Below are 21232 nucleotides of genomic sequence, written 5' to 3' on the forward strand. Positions count from 1 at the left end.
CTGTAGGAGGTCGAGGCTAGGGCAAGTACTATGGAAAGTGCTATGGGCTAAGATGGAGTCTGAAGAGGTGTGTTTTCAGACTGCGGCGGAAGACTGGGAGTGAATCTGTAGTTCTGATTGCAATGGGAAGTGCATTCCATAGTTTTGGAGCCAGAAGGGAGAAGAGTTTGGGACGTGTGGAACGTTTTTAGCGATGGTACTTGCAGCTTCCCTGCGTCGGCTGATCTGAGCGCTCGCTAGGGTTTGTAAGGTGCGATCAGACTTGCAAGATATGGCGGTGCCGTACCTTTGGTTGCTTTGAATGCCAGCATCAGAGTTCTGTACTCCGGGAGCCAATGCAGGGAGTGGAGAAGGGGGAGTGACATGTGAGAATTTTGGCTCGTTGAAGACCAAGTGAGCGGTTGCATTTTGGATCATTTGGAGAGACTTAAGTGTCCATACCGGTAGGCCAGTAAGGATGGAGTTACAATTGTCAAGTTTTGACATGATGTCTGGATAAGGAGCTGGGCTGACTCCTGGGTGAGGAATGGTCTAATTCGTCGTATGTTATAGAGTGTAAACTTACAGGATCGATTGACAGCTGTAATGTGTGCTTTTTTTTTTTTTAAGATATTTTTTTGCGGCTTACGCCTTTTATTGATTTTTTAAGGGACAGAAAGTAGGCTGACAGGAAACGGGAGAGAGATGGGGGGATGACATGCGGTAAAGGCCGTGTCGGGTCCGGGAGTCGAACCCGCGGCACACGGCGACTGGATCACCAGTCCGGTGCCCAGACCGTTACGCTACGGCCTGGGCCTGTAATGTGTGCTTTGAACGAGAGCTGACTGTCCAGGACAACACCAAGGTTCCTGGCTGTTGGGACATTCCTTACCAAGGCGTTGTCTACGAAAATAGTCGGCTCCCGCGTGGGGCAGGACTGAGCTGGGAAGAAGAGAAGCTCAGTCTTGTCTTGGTTCAGCTTGAGGTGGTTAGAAGACATCCACTGTCTCTTCCACCTGAGTAGCAGAGGGAGGGGAATGATAGAAAGGCCTATCCATCACCTACACCTACTGTACCAAAGTGCAAATAACGGCAGATAACAGGATCAGCTGCTTCTTCACAGTGCAAGGGCTCTTGTCACACCGTGACAAGAGCCCTTGCACTTCATTGATCAGCCCGCTGATCAATGATCACACACACACACACACACACACACACACACACACACACACACAGTTCCAAGAATACGCTATAATGTCCATATATCTATCCTATCCCATTAAACTTTTATATAACTTGCCTATTCCAACTTTCCAAGTGCAACCTAAACGTCATGAAACACAACGGCTTGCGCAGTTTGCATTGATGGGCAGCTGCAATCAATCTAGTATTAAACACCCACTTTATTCTCTGGTATACAGAAGTATACGCCCGGAATATATTTAATGCCATGATGATGATGCGGTCATAGATGGATGCGGCTGCCTGCCACAAGTTCAATAACTCTGTCTATGGGTTCAAGCCTGGATTATCTTTCGTCGCACGATGTTGTCGTGCAGATAACATTATGCGATGTACAAGACCACAGATGGGACACGTTGTCAGCCTGTAGATCAGCTCTTGCCTTTTACACAATGTACGTGCATTGTGCAAAGATGAAGCACAAAGAAATCCATAATAGCCTTGTGAGCCGCATCAGAAAAGTTGATAAATGCGATGTCCCCCATATCTCTGTTTACTGCTTTGTGTGTGTGTGTGTATGTGTGTGTTCAACAGTCTCTCTCTCTCTCTCTCTCCTCTCTCTCTCTCTCTCTCAAAAATAACGAGCGACCCTTGATACAATAATAATCAGTGTGCTGCCTAATCAGACTTTTAGTACAAACGAGATGATCACCTTCCCAGCGGAAAAGGGGACCCGCAGTGGGTGAAAAGAACGTAAAGACGTAAACATATATGCCCGCGCCTATCCAATCAGAAGCCTTCCCAGCCCCAAAGCTGCTGCGGAATGAAGTAATGGGATTTAAAAGTATCGTTGGATGTTTGTATTGGTGAGACATGCAGTATGTCTCACATACTGAATGAACTGCCTATATTTTATGTGGCCAACAGATGGCATAGTTTCACATGATCACATCACACATGTCACATATATCACATCTCCATGTAAATACTCATTCGGAATGACCATTTCCCATGTAAACTCGTAGCAAGAAACATTACCTCCGAAGTATTTTTTTCGGAAGTATTTATTCGGAATGATCAGCCATCATGTAACCGTGTGTGTGTGTGTGTGTGTGTGTGTGTGTGTGTGTGTGTGTGTGTGTGTGTGTGTGTGTGTGTGAAAACTCGAGGATCGTCTGACTGGTCCACTTGGCGTGTGTATTGCAGAGATTTCGACTCAAGTTAAAGACTCCCTGTTACGACCCCCTGTCTAGGGTAAGGGGAGGTGACATAATAATGAGGAGACAGCTTTCACAAAAGATGATTTGTTTATTACTCTCCTTTTTTCTCTTTTGACAGAGACAAAAACTTGTCAGTTCTTTGTTTGTTCAAAGAAATAATGGCTTCAGGGTGTTTGTTACATTGAAGAAAAACTTACTATCTAAGAAAAGAAAAATTACCCCTAACTAAAGTCCCTAACAAACAAAAATACAGTTACTAACCTCACTACACTAACTAACAAAATACAGTAAATGGGATTCAAACTAAACTATCAAACACCCCTACGGGATGGTAAAGCAGGGATTCACATTACATGGGGAATACGAAAGTACAAGAAATAACTGACGATCAAAAATAAGAGCAAATACTAAAGGTTACTTAACTCATAACTGACATGACACTGGGACAACAAAATAGAACTTACTCAAAGGAACTGAAGACAGACTAACTAAGAAACAGAATAGCAAAGCAAACAAAATAAAAAGGCAACATGGGTGGAGGACAAGAGGGATGGAGTCTCCGCTGCAGAATTAGCTGTCGTCCTCACAGCAGTCAGGACAGACTGAGCACATTTATAGACAGCAGGGCCATTACCCAGCTGCTGGGAACCAATGAGGAATAAGGGGTAGGTCCAGGTAGGACCTGTCATGATTGCAGCCACCTGCTTTCAATTGACCAGTCAAGTCATCAGCACCACACCCATTCTCTACATTCTCCATTCACCTCCATTCATGACCTTAGAGAACACAAAAGAGAAACAATATAACACAGGCCACCAACATTTCCAACTCATCACAATTATTCCCAAATTAACTAAACACAATAACAACAATACTAATAATAAGGACAGCGGTCCGTAACACTCCCACTCGAGTCGCCACAAATGAGACTCGACTCAGACTCAGACTCGCCCCTCAACGACTCCAGCTTGACTCTGAATCGAGCTCAATGACTCGTGACAGTCGACAAGTCATTATTTTTTTGACTCATTAATGAATGCCGAAACGTTGCCGTTTCCCTATTATAGTTGGTTCACTGCATTTGAATACAGTGTGCGGGTGTTTGTTCCTTTTTCATTGTCTGGCATCGTACCCTCTCCTACGCACCTGTCGCCTGTAGGTGTGCAAAAGCATCCCTTTCCCATCCAGCGCAATTGCACAAGTGATCCTCTGGTGTGCGGAGCTCAAGCTGATGGCACAAACTGATGCACGGTGTAGCCTTTTATCATAATATTTAAATATGAAAACTGCGAAAGTAAACAAATGTTTGGCTCCGCATCAGCTATCCAACGTCATTTAACTTTGCATTTGTTCAACCCATTTTGACCTGAGATCGGATTCTAAAAATGTCTTCTGCATCCTGACAGTTTTCTGCAAAAGCTATGTTTCTATTTCAGTCGTTCTTTGATTTTTCAAAAATACCAGACCTACAAGCTCTTAGTGCGCGCTGTGAGCTACAAGCTCGTAGCGCGCCACTACTATACGTACTGTATTACTCGTACTGTACTAATACTGTACTGTACTACGTGCACTGTACTGTACTACTCGTACTGTGTTTTACTCTACTACTCATAATGTTCCGTACTCAAGTGGACATGGAGACATAGGGACCCACTTTGCTGTTCCTTAGCACCATGCAAAAACTAATTTGTACTGTACTGTACTTTACTGCACTGTACAAGCCCTCCACCCTTGTGGGGGTGTGTGTGTGTGTGTGTGTGTGTGTGTGTGTGTGTGTGTATGTCTGACATGGCTCAACATCCAGTGGTATTGCTGAGGTGTTTCAGCTGTCCTTGCTCAGACAGACAGACAGACAGACAGACAGACATACGTTAGTGATACCCACAGGCACTACTACACCAGAGGTAGCCCTACTGATTTTAAACCCTGACATTTTTACAGCAATATGGGAAAAGCATCTTTCCTAATTCCTATATTCTGCAGCAGTTCAGTGGAATTACTTGCCTTCCAGCCTTAAGCTGATCAGTTCCTTCGATAACTTTAAATGCACATTAAAAAGATGGTTGGCTGATAACATGACCTACATTTTTAAATCCATACTGACCTTTTAGATTAGGTAAAAAAATTAGACAAAATAAACAGAATCTAGTTTTTATTGATTATTGCTTCGGTTTTTTGTACCTATTTTGTTTTTGTCTGTTTTGTTACTCCCACCGGTTGAAAACCCCTGATACATAGGGACACACATAGCTGCGTAATGGAGCAGAGGCAGCGCTAAAAAAATGGGGGGTTCCAAGTTGTTCTGAATCGGTCTGTCACAGTCTGTTGTCATAGACAGGTCTTCGATGGTTACTGAACTAGGTACTCTCGCAAACGGGCATTGCATAACCGGAGTGTTATGATTGAACATCATACAACATAATCAAACCAGTATAATTCCCACTGGGCATTTTTCCCAACGGGCATCGCCTTACTATTACTCATCATTTTGTGTTATTCCATATTTCAGATCCGGCCATACGTGGGCTGCCTGGTTCAGTACCTGCCTCTGCTTTGGAAGCAGTCTGAAGAACACAACATGCTGAGATGTGCCATACTCACTACACTCATCCACTTGGTGCAGGTATGGCATTCAAATGCACACATGCCAACAACATACAGAGACAAACAACACATACAGAGACAAACAACACATACAAAGCACAGATGGACAGCCAGCCAGCCAGTCTGACACGTCCTTGTACTGTACATGATACAAACACATACTCGTGCGTGCAGAGAGACATTGCTGTCACACCTCTGATGTGCAGGTCAATGGTATTCATGAGCCCTCATCTTTTTTCTCTCACAGGGCGTTTATTACACTGCACTGGGTCAAACATCGCAGACACAACTAGAAAAAGTGCTCCTCGGAGCACAGGTCTCCTGGACAAAATGTGTAGAAGTAATATAAATTGTTGTTCCCCCCCCCCCCTTCTGGTGGCGCTATAATAGTTACAATGTTAAATGGGTGAAGGGGCATTTCTTCCTCAGCCTTGTGGGAATGTGCGTGCACAGTTTTGCCGCAATTGGACGCTGCATTCATGATTTGCGTCATTTTGTTCTAAACGGGCCAATCGTGCAAACTTTAGATATAAATTGTAGCCAATCAGGATGGAATATGAAAAATCAAATAGATCAGTGTCGATGACATGACTTAGTAATATAAAAAATGTGTTTTACATGAGTCAGCCTCTTGATGGTGCAATAAAAGCCAGATGTGAAGAATTCAGGGCAAAGGGTTTTCCTTGGCCTCTCTAGGGAGTGCATACAAAGTTTTACACTGATCAGTGCAGGTATAGGTAAAACACAAATCAGCCCGGTATAGCGCCAGTGGGAATGTGCATAGTAATATATTTAAAAAAATAAATAGTTTTGCAAAAGTCGGCCTCATGGTGGTGCTATAACAGGCTGTTCTTGAAAATGTAAGGCAGAGGTTTGGAATTGGCATCCGGGGACTATGTGTGCACAGTTTGGCAGCGACCGGGCCAACCGTCCCATTGATTAGCTGTACACAGACGGACGGATGGACACACACAGACTGATGTACGGACAGGGTGCAAAACATACATTCTCCCCATGCCTTCGGCCTGGTGGAGGCAATTAATGTGTTTGTTGTTCAAATCGATTGAAGCTCGCAGGTTGTGGCTCTGCACAGTCGATCTGGCTGGAAGTGTTATGTGTGTCCTATCAAATGTTGCTGAGACTCTCCTCTAAAAAAAAATCTAAGACTAAATAGCATGAACCACAGTCAACAATTCTGCATAAATCACATTATTAGCATTTCAAAGGACCACAATTTCAAAGGGCCACAATGGAAATAAGCTCGTTTGTTGTGCATTTGTATCCTGTTGACAGGACATATTTTCATGTATATGCATTTTTGTCATTCAATCGAATTAATTGCCATGCACCAGGGTTTGCTGCCTCAGGATGTGTACTGTAGGTAGGCATTTCCTTGATGTCTCTGTATTTCTTTATTCCTCACACATAATATTATTGTACCACATGCAAACACTATCCGTGGGTTGAAAAGTATTGGATTAGATTGCATTACAGTCTTATAGCAGTTGTGTTGAAAGTGTGTTTCTTTGCATCACATACGTATATATTCATAAGGTACAAGGCCACCTCCCCACTCTCTGTCTGTCGCTCTCTCTCTCTCTCTCTCTCTCTCTCTCTCTCTCTCTCTCTCTCTCTCTCTGTTCATATCTGCATTGCAATGGGAATAATGCATGCTCTTGCCAGCAGCATGTGGGATTTGTCACATTTGGAAATAAATATGAAAACAATTACTATAATTTTCTGGGACCGACATAGCTCTGGTTTTCCACTAATCGTCACACAAAGAGAAAATACCCAGGACCCCCTTGGGCTGCAGGAAGGTGTTGACCCCCGCATACAGAACCTGCATAACATCCACAGCAGGACATCTTGGAAAGCTCATTGATGTAGACATGCCACTTTTGAGAAGATTATAGGGGAGCACACATCTGGGAGGCAGTGACATTGTATGACTGAAGAGGCATGAAATAACCAAGCATGGACATGTTTTATTCTATTGGAAGAGTGCATTTTGAGTAAAATCAATTGGTCATCAAACTTTAAAGTACAGACAGGGTTTGTCTGTACCATAAGTGTGCTTGTAAGTCCTGTACTGGAATCTGTGGACATATGCTCAAAACCAAATCACAACAATGAATAATGAGGCAACACAAGAATTCGGAGTTATAGAGTATAGAGATTTTACTCGAGCAAGGAGACAAGACTTACATGAACCAACCCCATGTATGGAAAACCCAGTCTGGCACCCAGATTGACAACCAACGACAGCTTTTATAGCTCTTCTCTTCTCCCACACGACAACCCCCAACATAGCCACAAGGCATTCACCACATGGGCAGTGACGTCATAAAACACTTGGAGTATTCTTACAATGTTTATCTCTAAACTTCCACGACATTACCCCACTTTTAAACATTTAAAAACTCATAAACACCATTTTATCAGTACATTGCAGATGCAGGCAAAAACCTGGAACACAAAATAAACACTCACTCATATCGTACGGGCAGGCGAAAAACCCCTTTTCATACAACATTATCTCGTAACGTTCTGGGAAAATTCCTACACCGGCCTATCTCATAAGAGAAAACGACCACCACATGGCTTACGACATGATAAAAACATAAAATCCACAACATAGTATACACAACAAAACACATCAGAATACACAGGTATTCAGGCACAAACATAAATCAATATACAGTGACACAATGGTTTTATAACAACAAACAAATAAGGCAACGCCAAATTAAACATACAATAACCGTTGCCGACATTGGACCCAAGAAAACATCTCAGCACCATAGTGTGTCCATTCAGAATTGTCCATCAGCCCACTTTGAGGAGCAAGCCAAGTCTTTTTAGTTCTTTCACAATGTGCAGGGCCCAGACATGTTGCGAATTTGCAGATTGGCCATTTTCAACAGAACAGCACACGTCCCGGCTTCTCAAAAGACCAGAAATTGTCACCCCACAGGTGACATTCCTGGGGCACATGACCGCACATGATCGCCGGATTCAGAGTTCAGAGTGCTAACAGCACTCTCATTTAGGACCCTCAGTGTCATAGTAGCAGACATGATCGCACATCATCATCATCATCATCATCATTCATCATCATCATCATTCATGTTGTCGTCTTCATAGGATCATATGGAGCTGGAAAAAACATACTACAAACCAATTTTTTTAAAAGCCCTACTCTATCTAGTCTATCTAGAGTGTTGACGGTGGACTCAACACTTTGTAATATGACGGGAATATGATAATACTTTTAACATGGACACATATATATATACCAGTCAGCTGTTACTTTATAGACTGTTGATTCCTTACTTACAGAAGGTGTAAGTAACACCTTTACTTATTCAGCCTGTGGAAACGGTGGGGTGCAATTAAACCCTAGGGGGTCTCACAGCTGACTACCAGCTGACACTATAACCATCTCATTTACTGTCAGTCCACCACCTTCCAACGTCTCTACACGCATTTGTATAACTACTGCCTAAAAATACATTCTCATGTCTCACTAGTATGGCATAATTCAAACAATACCGCTGTTCAACACTATAAATTGTATAACTACAGTAAAACATTCTGAACATCAATATGTTGCATTTTACTCACGTAATACTCACAGATTTGATTTCCAAAACCCAATGATACTTCTCCTCTGTAAACACAGCGAGATAACCAATTTCGGCGCACATGCACACACATGCAAAGATTAGTCATTTCATTAGTAAATCACTCCATAAACATATGAATCTGGACCGCCTCCACCTTGAACCTAAAAAGAAACCTGGATCAGAACATTCATACATTTATACAGGAAACACATTGTATTTAAATACTTTGTCTATTTCAGGGCGTCCCCTGAACCAGAACTGCGGACTCACTCACATTAGTCTGTATGACTCCTATGAATAATATCTTGTAAATACAACATATAGTACTTATATTCTAGAATGTACAACAACTCCTATCTCCGGTTCCATTCCACCATCAGTGTACAGCCCCTTACTGGACCTTTAGATAATTGAACAATGTATAACACATAACTTTTAATAAGCCCAAGCAACTCCAGCTTGTTAAACAGGTTATCATTCTCAGTCTTAATTTTACTCATGCAGCCAATACATTTCTCAGTCTTAAATTTAACTCACGCAGCCAGCCAATACATCAATAGCAGTAATTGAATCACTATTACAGTAATTGAATCACTATTATTTCTTGCCCTGATGAAAATAGCTACTCAAAGTTACTCTATAAATGACATCTATGATGATGTCAGTGTCTTCTTCTTCTCCCTGCTATTTACTTATTTAAATGACGACTGCACAGCTCACAGTTGCTCTTACGTTCCGCTGTACTTTTACTTGTACTTACATTAAATTGAATCTCACCTCAAATTCAATGGTCCTGAACAAGAACTACATAGTTTCAATCATTACAAATACTATTTCAAATCAATTGGTTTTTAAACAAAACTATGCCTGCACTCACTGTACTACAATACAATGTAGAGATTTGACTGATTTTACACTGTTGCATGACCTATACGACTGCAGTATTCTTATTTGAATGAGTATATTACTACATAATGATCTATAATTTTATCTAATACTGTACTATTAAACTCCACTAATTTACATTAGTATTTTCGGTATCCGAACCTCTGAGCACCTGATCATATTATGTCCTTACATTCAGCCCATGGAAATAACCTGCAGTAAATTCTGTGTACAGAAGTACATGGGGTTTGTTGCCCTGACCGTCGTTATGTCATAAACATTCTAAATAGCACTAGGCCAGCTGTTCTCCCTATCCTTGACCAAGTCACAATAAGGTCAAAATAATGTCAGATCTTGAGCACAACCATTTTAAAGTTTACCAGACCAACCACCCATTTCCTTTCATAGCAGCCATAATTGACAACCCCTCCTTACTATTTTATCAATATGCATCTGTCATTCTTCCCACACCTCTCACCATCACCACAGAGAGAGTAAACACAGTTCCTGCTAGCCACAAAATCAGCAGATGACGTGGAGAGAGAACACAGCCATAGTTCCCAAGGTCTCACAAAATCAGATGTCGAAAACATATCCTCCATTGTTGTCGCAGAAGTCAGCTCTGCCTTGCATTTGAACCCATCCTTTGCCAGTTGCATAGGGTGCCCAAACCCTTCACACAGTGTGTTTCAGTACAGTTCAGTGTCAATCAGTGTCTCAAAGTTCAGTGCAACGATCACACCTCCCACAGTGTGATCTGAAAAATCAAGTAAGCGGTTTGTAGCCTGTATCTCTCCCTCTCCATGGTAACAGGTCCAGAGCAGGCTTACTCTGACAGATGCATACCTTTTGCATAACTGCAAATTACTATATTTTAAATGATCACAATTACAGCTGCTATATCCCTAACAATCATATTCCATGTATGTGATCTAATTGCCATATTCTTTGTTCTTACCTAATGTAAATCGCTCTGGATTTAAGACTTTAGCTCTCTGAATTTCCAAATAGATGTCACCAAATCAATCATCTTCACAACATTCTTATTTGCCAATCAGTGACTAGTTGTTAGCCTTGTTATCCTTGATAAATGCAATCTCCTGTATCAGCCAGATGTATACACAGTGTTCGGGCAACTTCTTCATTTTTCTCTTTTACGTGCACATACGTACATGATCAGGTCTCTGGCTCAAATACCACAAAACTAACTTTTCCCCTTACTTGCGGACTCTATCGGTGGGGCCTTGATTCCGAATTGAATTTTAATTCACACATTAATCATGTTACCAAGCTTGCCTTTTTTCACCTTAGAAATATTGCACGAATCAGAGCCTATGTGTCCTTGGACGATGCAAAAAACGCTCATCCACGCCTTTGTTTTCTCTCGGCTTGATTACTGCAATGCACTTTTCCAGGACTGCCTAAGAAAACAACTGACAGATTACAACTTGTCCAAAATGCGGCAGCCAGAGTTTTAACTAGAACTAAGATGTGAGAACATATTACTCCAGTTTTGGCATCACTGCACTGGCTCCCGGTTGTTTTTAGGATTGATTTTAAAATTCTTTTACTTGTCTATCAAGTCCTCAATGGTCTCGCACCTTCCTACCTACATGACTGCTTGCCTAAATATGTTCCAAACCGCCCGCTAAGGTCTTCCACTGCTGGCCTGCTCGCTTTGCCTGTCAGGCAGCCTCTGTAGACATTTTTAAAGCTCAGCTCAAAACCCACTTCTACAACATTGCCTTTAAGTGATCTTATATTTTTTTTTATTCATGTCCTCACTGTATTGCATTACTGCTTGCTTTTTAATGTCGTTGCCTTGCTTTCCTTTTACGCTTTGCTTTTATTTTATTCTTCATTGTTCTGTAAAGCACTTTGAGCTGCATTTGATGTCATGAAAGGTGCTATACAAATAACGTTTTACTATTATTACTTTATTATTATGACACACTAGCGTCATGACCAGGGGTGTAGGGGTTAGGCTCCTGCCCTGTGACCCTCATGGCTTCAGCAAGGCTACTTACATACTCCCTATAATCTCACTGTAAACCCTTGTTCTTGACTACGGTAATTGCTTCCAGCATATTTTAACATTCCTAATAACAAATGACAGTTTACAAAAGTAACTATCCTGGGAAGTAATCCTTTACATTCATAATAGGGAACCACCTAGCTTTGGTCAATTTCTATAAATGACATCTATGACAAATGGCTTCATATAACATGAGCCGTCACACAGAGCCTGAGGAGACTCGGAAGAGCAAATAAACAATAAACTAATTACAGGGGGTAATTATCTCACAGCATGACCCCAGGCTAGCATCAACACTACTTCTCACCTTTTCATTACTACTCTGACTACATTTCAAACAACATGCTTGTAGAACCGCTATCTTTATACTCTTTCCAGCATGCACTATCAAATGTATCATCTTAGAATCGTACTTCACTATTCACTGTCCTAACAAGTTCCTTAAAATATAGGCTATGTGTTCTATTTTACTCAAACTACACCAGGGAGAATGCTCCATTTTACTGCTCGGGGACATGCAATTTTACCAATTAATAAGAATGTTAGACCATGAGCTGATCAGAATGAGGCAATACACTATTTCAACAATAGTGATTATAGCTACCATTTTCATGAAGGTTTAACCCCACACTATAATTACGTAGTGAAGTTTAATAGACGAAGCTATCGTGGTTACTATTTTCCTAAATTACTTTTAGCTCCACATTCTGACACAGACAATGTCCACAACGCATTTAACTATTAAAAACAATGGCCACTACATGCTTAAGGAAATCTGTAGATTAAAGCTCCTCCGACAGCTATCTGCCTAAACATGTCGCACCATGGTGTCTCAAACAGTGAGCAACGGCTGGGTTCACATGTCACAATGTGGTCAGATATTTTCACTCCAAAGAAATACAAATACCTATTTTTCCTCATCATACATATACACATTTGATCCCTCTTCAGATATACAGTATGTGTTTTAGCACAACTTCCTATGCTTTTCCCATTTCTCATCTTTATGATCTATCTTCACTTTAGGCTCGTCTACCTCCTAAATTTACTCATACAACACGCCACTTATTTCCAGAAAACAGGCTGCTCTTAAACTTTATGACAACTCCCCTTGCAGGGAGCCATATAGGAGGAGGAAAATAAACAGTCCTAACACAGACATTCAACCGCTCAAATGAGGTGTTTCCGTCCATCAAAATTACTTTGCCCCCACATATAAAATGTAGTTCATAGATTTAACTACGATAGGCGCACTATTTCATTCCGATGTACTTAACTCCACAAACTACACAGTAACAATATCTAAAATAGATACAATATACCAAGATGAGAAATGAAACCATACCACTCTCACACTCTCCTTCGTTTCACATCCTTACTTTCATCCATATTATGGAACTATTTCCGTTTTCTCGACTCGAGAATTATGTATCTCCATTTTAGATCATTAAGAATCTCCCATTTCCACATTTTCTCTCCCTGTCATACTGACACCTTGCCTCACCCATACTCACACACACACAGGCAGATAGGCAAACACACTCAAACACAAACACCGTAGGCCTACATTCACACGCTGGCTAGCCAATTTCGTTGTTTCTTAAAACAACAGGATACCCTAGGCAGGATCTCTTGTCCCCCTATTAGACAGCAGGCAACTTAATGAATGGTTTGTTGAATAGACTACTTTATTCCCTACCATTCGTCAGACCTCATGTCTTGAGTCATTCAACCAACCAAACACTGTTCCCCCATCTCTCATATGTACATATGAAAGGCAAAACTTCACAGTTTCCCTCTTTAATATAGGCCATCCAAAAAAAACAATTGTGATCACAACCAACTTCATCACTATACTTTAAAACTCTGAATAAAAGCAATACCTCATTTTCTGAACATCCAAACAGACCCATATACTCACTTGCGCGACGCCGGCCCAGCCGAAAGACAGAACTTTACCCCACCGGGCCGACCCGCCAAGCACAGCACATCTCGATGGGACACCTCCAAATTGTACTGGAATCTGTGGACATATGCTCAAAACCAAATCACAACAATGAATAATGAGGCAACACAAGAATTCGGAGTTATAGAGTATAGAGATTTTACTCGAGCAAGGAGACAAGACTTACATGAACCAACCCCATGTATGGAAAACCCAGTCTGGCACCCAGATTGACAACCAACGACAGCTTTTATAGCTCTTCTCTTCTCCCACACGACAACCCCCAACATAGCCACAAGGCATTCACCACATGGGCAGTGACGTCATAAAACACTTGGAGTATTCTTACAATGTTTATCTCTAAACTTCCACGACAGTCCCCACAAAGGCAGACCAGAACAGCTCATGCCTCCAAATAGCCCTGTACTGTAGGCCCGTAACAGTAGCAAACAAAGCACACACAATACATCCACTCACTAAACATTAGGTGCTGGGCTGAGGTCAGAATCCAAAAATAGTTAAAGCTTGAAGATGTATTGATCCCTTTACACCATCTTGAGCTCAGTGATGGTGTAAAGGAATTAATAAATCTGGACACAGCGCAGGATACAGTCCTTCAAAACAAGTGTTACAGAAGGATGCTACATATTATCATATAAAGAACACCGAACAAATGTTACCACCAATACAAACTTACTGCAAAAATAACCTTAATAATAGAGAAAATATATCATAAATGAATACTGAAACCAGATATAATCATTAAGGAAAGTGTATGCATGCATCACATACTATGTAAACATTTAATTTCCATTTGTCAGCCATTCAGTTGCAAAAAAAAAGAATTTTTATTTTTATTTTTTTATTTAATTATTACTAGTCCTTACCCGTTATGAATATATGAACAGCAAATTATGTTCATTGTGGGGAATTGTTTCAGATGCCTGCCTGGGGGCGGTGTGAAAAAGGGTAGGTGCGTTGGAGCAGTGTTTCTCAACATTTTTTGTCCCAGGGCACACTTTTCATAGCCTAAAAATCTCGGGGCACACCTAGATATACGGTGTGTGTATATACTGTATATATACCGGTGTGTATATATATATATATATATATATATAGGGGAGGATGGGGGAAGATGAACCGTCGGGTAAGTTGAACCACCCCCTGTATCTTTAAAACTACACACATGAGTTGTCATGTGACCTCAAAATCAGGACACACCCACCATTTCAACCTGACTGTGAAGATGAGAGACACATGGACAAAGTGGAAAGTACATTTATACACAAAAAAGTGTTTTTTGCTGGTCAAAGTAAAATAATAAACTTTTCTGGAATAATCATTTTTATATTAAAGCAAAAGCACCCAGGTCTAAACTTATATATCATGCATGTTGGTGATATGTATAAAACCCATGTGAATCATTTAGCTAAACATTAGCCTGGAGCATTAAGCTAGCCATGTTTTGTCAAAAAGTGGCCATGGGGCAAGTTGAACCAATTCCTTGGGGTAAATTGAGCCAATTTTCTTAATGTGAATCACCATTCATATTTTTGTATTAAGTATTAGCTACTCAAATTATACTGAATGACCTTTAATTTGGATGTTTGCAAATGTTTGCAAATTTGCTATATTGTATTAACAATATTGCAAATATTATAAGGTTCTGAATAACAAACTTTATTTAATTGTCTTTATATTGTTTAAATAATAAATAAACAGATAAATAAGACTATTTGCAAAAGGGAAAACTGTTATTAAATTATTTTCAATACGTGAATACATTATCTGTTCAAGTTTAAGCTCTTTACATTAAAATATCATGTGGTTCAATTTTGGATCAACTTACCCCTTACCTGGGGCAAATTGAGCCACTCATATTTTCATGGCCCTTTGTCATAGCTGCTTACTCATCATTTCAATTGATAGAGGACATCCTGAAATATGTATACATCATTAGATTTGACTGCCATCTCATTTTGCCTTGCTTCCAGGACAACTTAAGTAAAAAGTGGTTCATCTTCCCCCATCCTCCCCTATATATATATATATATAGTAAATATATATATATATTATATTTATATAGAATATTAGTGGTCCATGACATGAAAATGTTTGAACCACTGCTCTAAAACAACATTGGACAATGATGTTTGACAGTCAGCAATATTGTTTCTTATTCTAGATTTATTTATTATTATTATTTTCGGCACTATTTGTTGTGTTGCGGCGGTAGCTAGAGGAAGCATGCCAGTGGGGTAACGGTGAGAACGGTGGCCTGTGATGCAGGTGTCGCCAAGGGGCAGAGGTGTGTGAGGTTGCGAGGTTAATTCACTAATACATTCATTATTAATCATTAATGTGTCAAATCGAAAAAAGGGCTCCGTTAAGACCTCCATATTATTATGGTCAATGCCTGTGTGAAAAGTGGGAGTGATTGGTGCAGTCAATGAGGAGTTACGCCGGTGTTTCTGACATTCATTCATTCATTCATTGTTAGAATTATAGTATGATTATAGTATGATGATTATAGTATGATGATTATGATGATGATGATGATTTGGGCCAAATTAATTTGTGGGGTCCCAGCTGTGGCAACTCGGGTTGAACTGAGGTGACTTGTATCACCAGCCAGGCACTGTTTACCAAGTTATGAAGTGGATTTTCATCACGTGAAATGGCATTGCTCCTTCAGGAAAAAGGTTAATTTCACTTTGCTTTGTCTCCACTGCACTGCTCCGTCCAGAGTAGAGCACTGATTGCAGAGGAGCTTGATGTCAATATCATCAATATAACTATGTAACTTGTAATATCAATATAACTATGTAACCTGTAATATCAATATCATCAATATAACTATGTAACTTGTAATATCAATATAACTATGTAACCTGTAATATCAACTTTAAAATGTTTCCAAGTTATATGCCTGTCATTACAAATTTACACCATGGCAGGTGACACACCTACATCAAGAATGCCACATCCATAGTGACAGTTTCAGCTCACAATACTCAGAACTGATGAGAAATCGAATTGGCTCCTACCATGTAACTCAAGCCACTCAATGGCAATTTTCGTCTGCAAGTTTTCTACTCCCAAACCAGAGACCTGTGTGTTGCTGCTACGATTGCTGCTATGATTGCAATGTCAATCAGTCCCAAACAAGATACCTTGAAAACTACTAGCTGGATTGCCGTGGAATCTGCTGTTCCCCCTCATCTATCGAAAAGCACTTTAGAATTTTATCTATGGCACTTCTATTTCATCATCTAAGCAACATAACTATCATTCACCACTGTCAACGTTATCGTTATAATTGTGGTGTGGACTCTGCCATTCACTTCAACATTTTTAAACAATATATTTATAGGGCATAGCAGTCGCGGACATTTTCTGGTTCCATCGATCCAGACCCCATTCTTTTTTCCCGTAGAGATTTCCCAGTATATTTATATCAATTATTTTAAGATAGAATCAAGCCATTCAGGGTCCTGGTGTATCGTCATGACGGCAGTGGCTCAGTGGTAGAGTAGCCAGTAGAGTGGCTGGCCCCAACGGGAAGAACGGTCGCCCCAAAGCCTGGCGAAGTCGCCCCCAAAAGTCCGGATTAGTCGCCCCCCAAAAGTCCGGACAAGTCGCCCGGTAAAACCGTTGTATTTTCGAGGTAACAGCAGAGAGAGAGAGAGAGAGAGATTTTTACCTGTGCTTTTAAACAGAGAGAGAGAGAACTATCTAGAAGAGAAATTAAAGTTGTATCATCTGAGTACGTACCTGTTGGTGCAGTCCAGGATCACTGGAACTATCTAGAAGATATATATATATATATATATATAAATAGATATCCACGCTGTGGGGGCGAGATATCAACAAGATATCCACGCTTTGGGGGGTTGTCAAAAACTGGGGGGTTGTCAAAAACCTTTGACAACTTTATTTTCCAATGGCCCACACTGCCCCCGACATTGACAACTTGTTTGTGTTTTTAGTTGACAGATGCACAATATGCAGCATTCAAGTCCATCTAGCATCTCGTCTTCCTCTATCTTAGAGGAGTTAAAGTGGTTGGGGAGCTATTGAAGGACAGAATGTGAGGCAGAGGTTACTGGCTACTGTGTATCGTTGCTGACCAGAGGGGACACTGGAAGATGTCGGTGTTAGTTATGTGGAGCATTTTAGAGGGCAGAATATAGATTTTAGCCAGAGCAGACTGGCTGAATGAGTTTGTGCTATATTTGTCAACTTTTGTTTTTGTGCTTGTGTTGTTTGTGCACTTACTGTGTGTATGTGTGCTCTGTGCTGTCAGTTTGGAACATTGTTGCCATTATACCTGTACCTTGCGGTACTCTGTTTGGCCTCCCTCTAATATTGCTCTCCTCGGACCAACACACTCTATTCAGAGAAGTGACATACAGCTAACATACGTACACAACTACTAAACAGCATGCATTGGTTGACGACATCAAGCCCTGAACAAACAAACTAAGCCTAAGCTATGTTGATGGGGGGGTCAGACCATGATAGGCCTCATACAGTACATACTGTTGCTGACGGCATAAACCTTGTATCTCATTCTCCATATCAACTTGTTAAGTTATTTTGTAAATCAATGCCCTACTTCATCATACTACAGTGTCAAACAAAAGTAGCAAAAATAGATACTGTGAGCTTGTAGGTCTGCTATTTAAAAAAGAGAGTTTTTATAAATATAATTGAACCAATGAGGGTCAATTATATTTACAAGCTTGTATTTTGTATATTTGTATATTTACAAGCTTGACACTAAATTTGAAACAGCGTTCAAATTCTCTGAGGTGCTCTTGTGACTTCCTCTTGTATTTGTGACGCCACAGGGCCTAGGATCGGAGAGCAAAAACCTGTACCCCTTCCTGCTTCCTGTCATCCAACTGAGCACTGATGTTTCTCAGCCGCCACATGTCTACCTGCTGGAGGACGGATTGGAGCTCTGGTACAGAAGCATGCACGCACACACACACACACACACACACACACACACACACACACACACACACACACCAACCTCACCACCAATCACATTGTCATGATTGGGATAAGTTTGGACGTGCACAGCCCTGGCACAGCCGCACATACACAGTGCTGTTTTGCAAAAAGTAGTGCATCTCCTCCTCTGTCACTGTGTCCTCTGTTACTGTGTTCTATGATGACACTACATTTATGACAGATAGATAGCCAGTGGTGGCTGTCAATTATATGAATGTTTATGGAGTGACCGATTATTATGAGTAAACTGGTGTTGGTTGGGTACTACTACCTATATCTCCCGATGCGGCATAGTTGACATTCGAGCGTCGCGTCGGGTTTTGTGGCCACCAGGGTGGCGCCACAAAATGCCTCAAATCTTGGACGCAGTGTCCGATTGCTGTGAAACATCCCATTGACCTGTTGTAGCGCCACCAAGATGCAGATTTTTGCTAAACATATCTTTTGCTATTACTCCTATATCTCTATCGTCATGTCATCAAGACGAACCTTTTTTCAAGCTTCATGTACTTATTGGCCAGTTTGTGACACAAACAATCTTGTAAGATTTTGGAATAAATTCCAGATTTTTGCGTTTCATGGTTATTTTTCCATTTCCAGTTACCACAGATATGGTATTGTGAGGGACCCATAACGTCTCACGCCTAATAGTTAGTTAATAGTTTTTTTTGTCAAGGATGCAAAGGCATGTGGAACCAAAAAGCTACACACACACACACACACACACACACACACACACACACACTGACACACACTGGCAGTTTTCTCTGTCATACTACCCAAGGCAGTTCTCTCCAGCCCCTTGCACTGCAGTGCATGCAGGTGCCTAACACTACACACATTTCCCTTACAGCATCCTTCCCTATCATTGTATCTTTGCCTGCTGTTTTGCAATTTCCAGTTTTGTCAGATCTGTGTTTTTTTGTTTTTCCTTTATACTTTTCCATCCATCTTCTTCTTGTTCACAATGCAATTCCACATTGGTCTTTATTAAAGCAAGCATGCGGCAATACATCACTGCCTGGAACATTGGTTACTTAAACATCATGCAAAATGGATAGACGGTGCCTTCATCCGTCATTAATGTTTGTTTAATACAAGCACTTAGTTTCAAAGGGGGAATTTATCACTTCAGAATGAAATATTGATTCATGTTCTTACAGAAACACGGCCCACTAACCTGACATATGGGACCTTCAGGCTGTCAATGCGGAGATGAAGGCACACACATACAAGCACACAACAACACAGACCAGAAGCTTCTGCTGCCTTTTTATCAGTTGACATATAATTACAATACACCCTCAGATGCTTGACTTTACATCCAATGATTTAAGGAATCCCATAAATGCATGTGCGCACACATGTACCGGTACTGTACGCACACTCACTCATTCACTAACACTCACACAGGCTGCGCGGTCTTGTGCATGTAACACATTTAATATGCAAGAGATAATCAATGAGGAGAATGGCATTGAGAAATAAACCCTGACAGGGTGATTAGACCCATGTCATGAAGTGGAGGGCTTTTTATAACCCTGGAGGAGTTTATTGTCCAATAATGGCCTGTTCCCCATTGAATATCCTGCTTAGTTAGTACACGCTTTATTACATAATAAAGAATTGAATGCAATGTCCCAAAAGTAATAACAAAACAATGTGATTGATTTTAAACGGATTTAATTGCTTACAGTAATGAAAGTAGTCCGTTCATTTATGCCAGGTGCGTCTCAGTGCAACGTGGTCGCCACAATGTATTGTTTCACTGTAAATTGCATTGTGTTTTTGTTTGCATGTCTGCAATGTTGGATACGGCCTTAGATCAAAACAGACCAATGAATTCAGTGATTGACCGTTCAGAATCAAACATTCAACCAAGCCGTGTAATTCCTCGCTTAGATAAACTACTGTGACCTTCAGTTCCTCTCTGTCATCTCTGTTCTGTCTCCACTTTATCTCTCCTCTCCCCTAGAGGGATTAAAGAGTAATAAGTCAGTGCTCTGTTTTTGTTCTGTAGTAGCATAAAGTTACACTGCTTTTGTTTCTGCTCATTCTCTCTGATGAATGGTCAAAACCTACCTATTTTATTTTTTTACTGTTTTTAGAATCCTTTGATTTGTCATTTTCTCTTGCTTTGCTCTTGTCATTTTACTTTTCTATTCCTGCCTCTTTCTCTTTTTTGAGTGGTGCAACCACTCCTACAACCAGCAATGTCCGTGTACACCTATGTGTTGTTCACCCATGTATGTGACGTTCATGTATGTGACGTTAATGAGCACCAGTATATGACTATTAGTACCAGTAGGGGGCGCCAGAAACAGAGAGAGGGATAGTGAGAGAGAGAGAGAGAGGGGGGGGGAGTTGCACCACTCGGTTCACACGGGTGTGATTTTTTTTATCATTCTCTGAGTTTGTCCCACGTGAATTACCATTATCACAATTATTTTGAATCATTGTCACGATCGTTTACATGTTGAAACATCTATTATTTATTACACATTTCAGCGTGCACAAGTTCTGGTGGCCAATTAATTTAAGACAATTTAAATCGTCAAATAAAATATCATGATCGTAATGGCCCCGCCAACATTCATGTCTAGTCTGTCCGAGAGTATTGATCTCAGATCCAGGCTTTGCCGTCCACTGCGATGTTTTTACGGCATAGGGCACGTCCCCTTTTGCACAGATATAAGACCGAAGCCCTTGTGCAGTTTATTGTCCATGTAAT

The 21232-nt window shown here is 40.8% G+C and overlaps 1 protein-coding gene across 1 annotated transcript in view; it reads left to right on the top strand.

Annotated features, from left to right (window-relative positions):
• Positions 1-21232, top strand: part of ipo11 (importin 11) — a 196512-nt gene that overhangs the window by 81333 nt on the left and 93947 nt on the right. The window contains exons 20-21 of the mRNA XM_083785031.1: positions 4891-5004; positions 18333-18448. Of these exons, the coding sequence (XP_083641157.1) occupies positions 4891-5004; positions 18333-18448 (230 nt within the window). The remainder of the gene's footprint in view (positions 1-4890; positions 5005-18332; positions 18449-21232) is intronic.

Source organism: Protomyctophum parallelum (genome assembly GCF_964188405.1).
Source record: "Protomyctophum parallelum genome assembly, chromosome: 15".
NCBI lineage: Eukaryota > Metazoa > Chordata > Actinopteri > Myctophiformes > Myctophidae > Protomyctophum > Protomyctophum parallelum.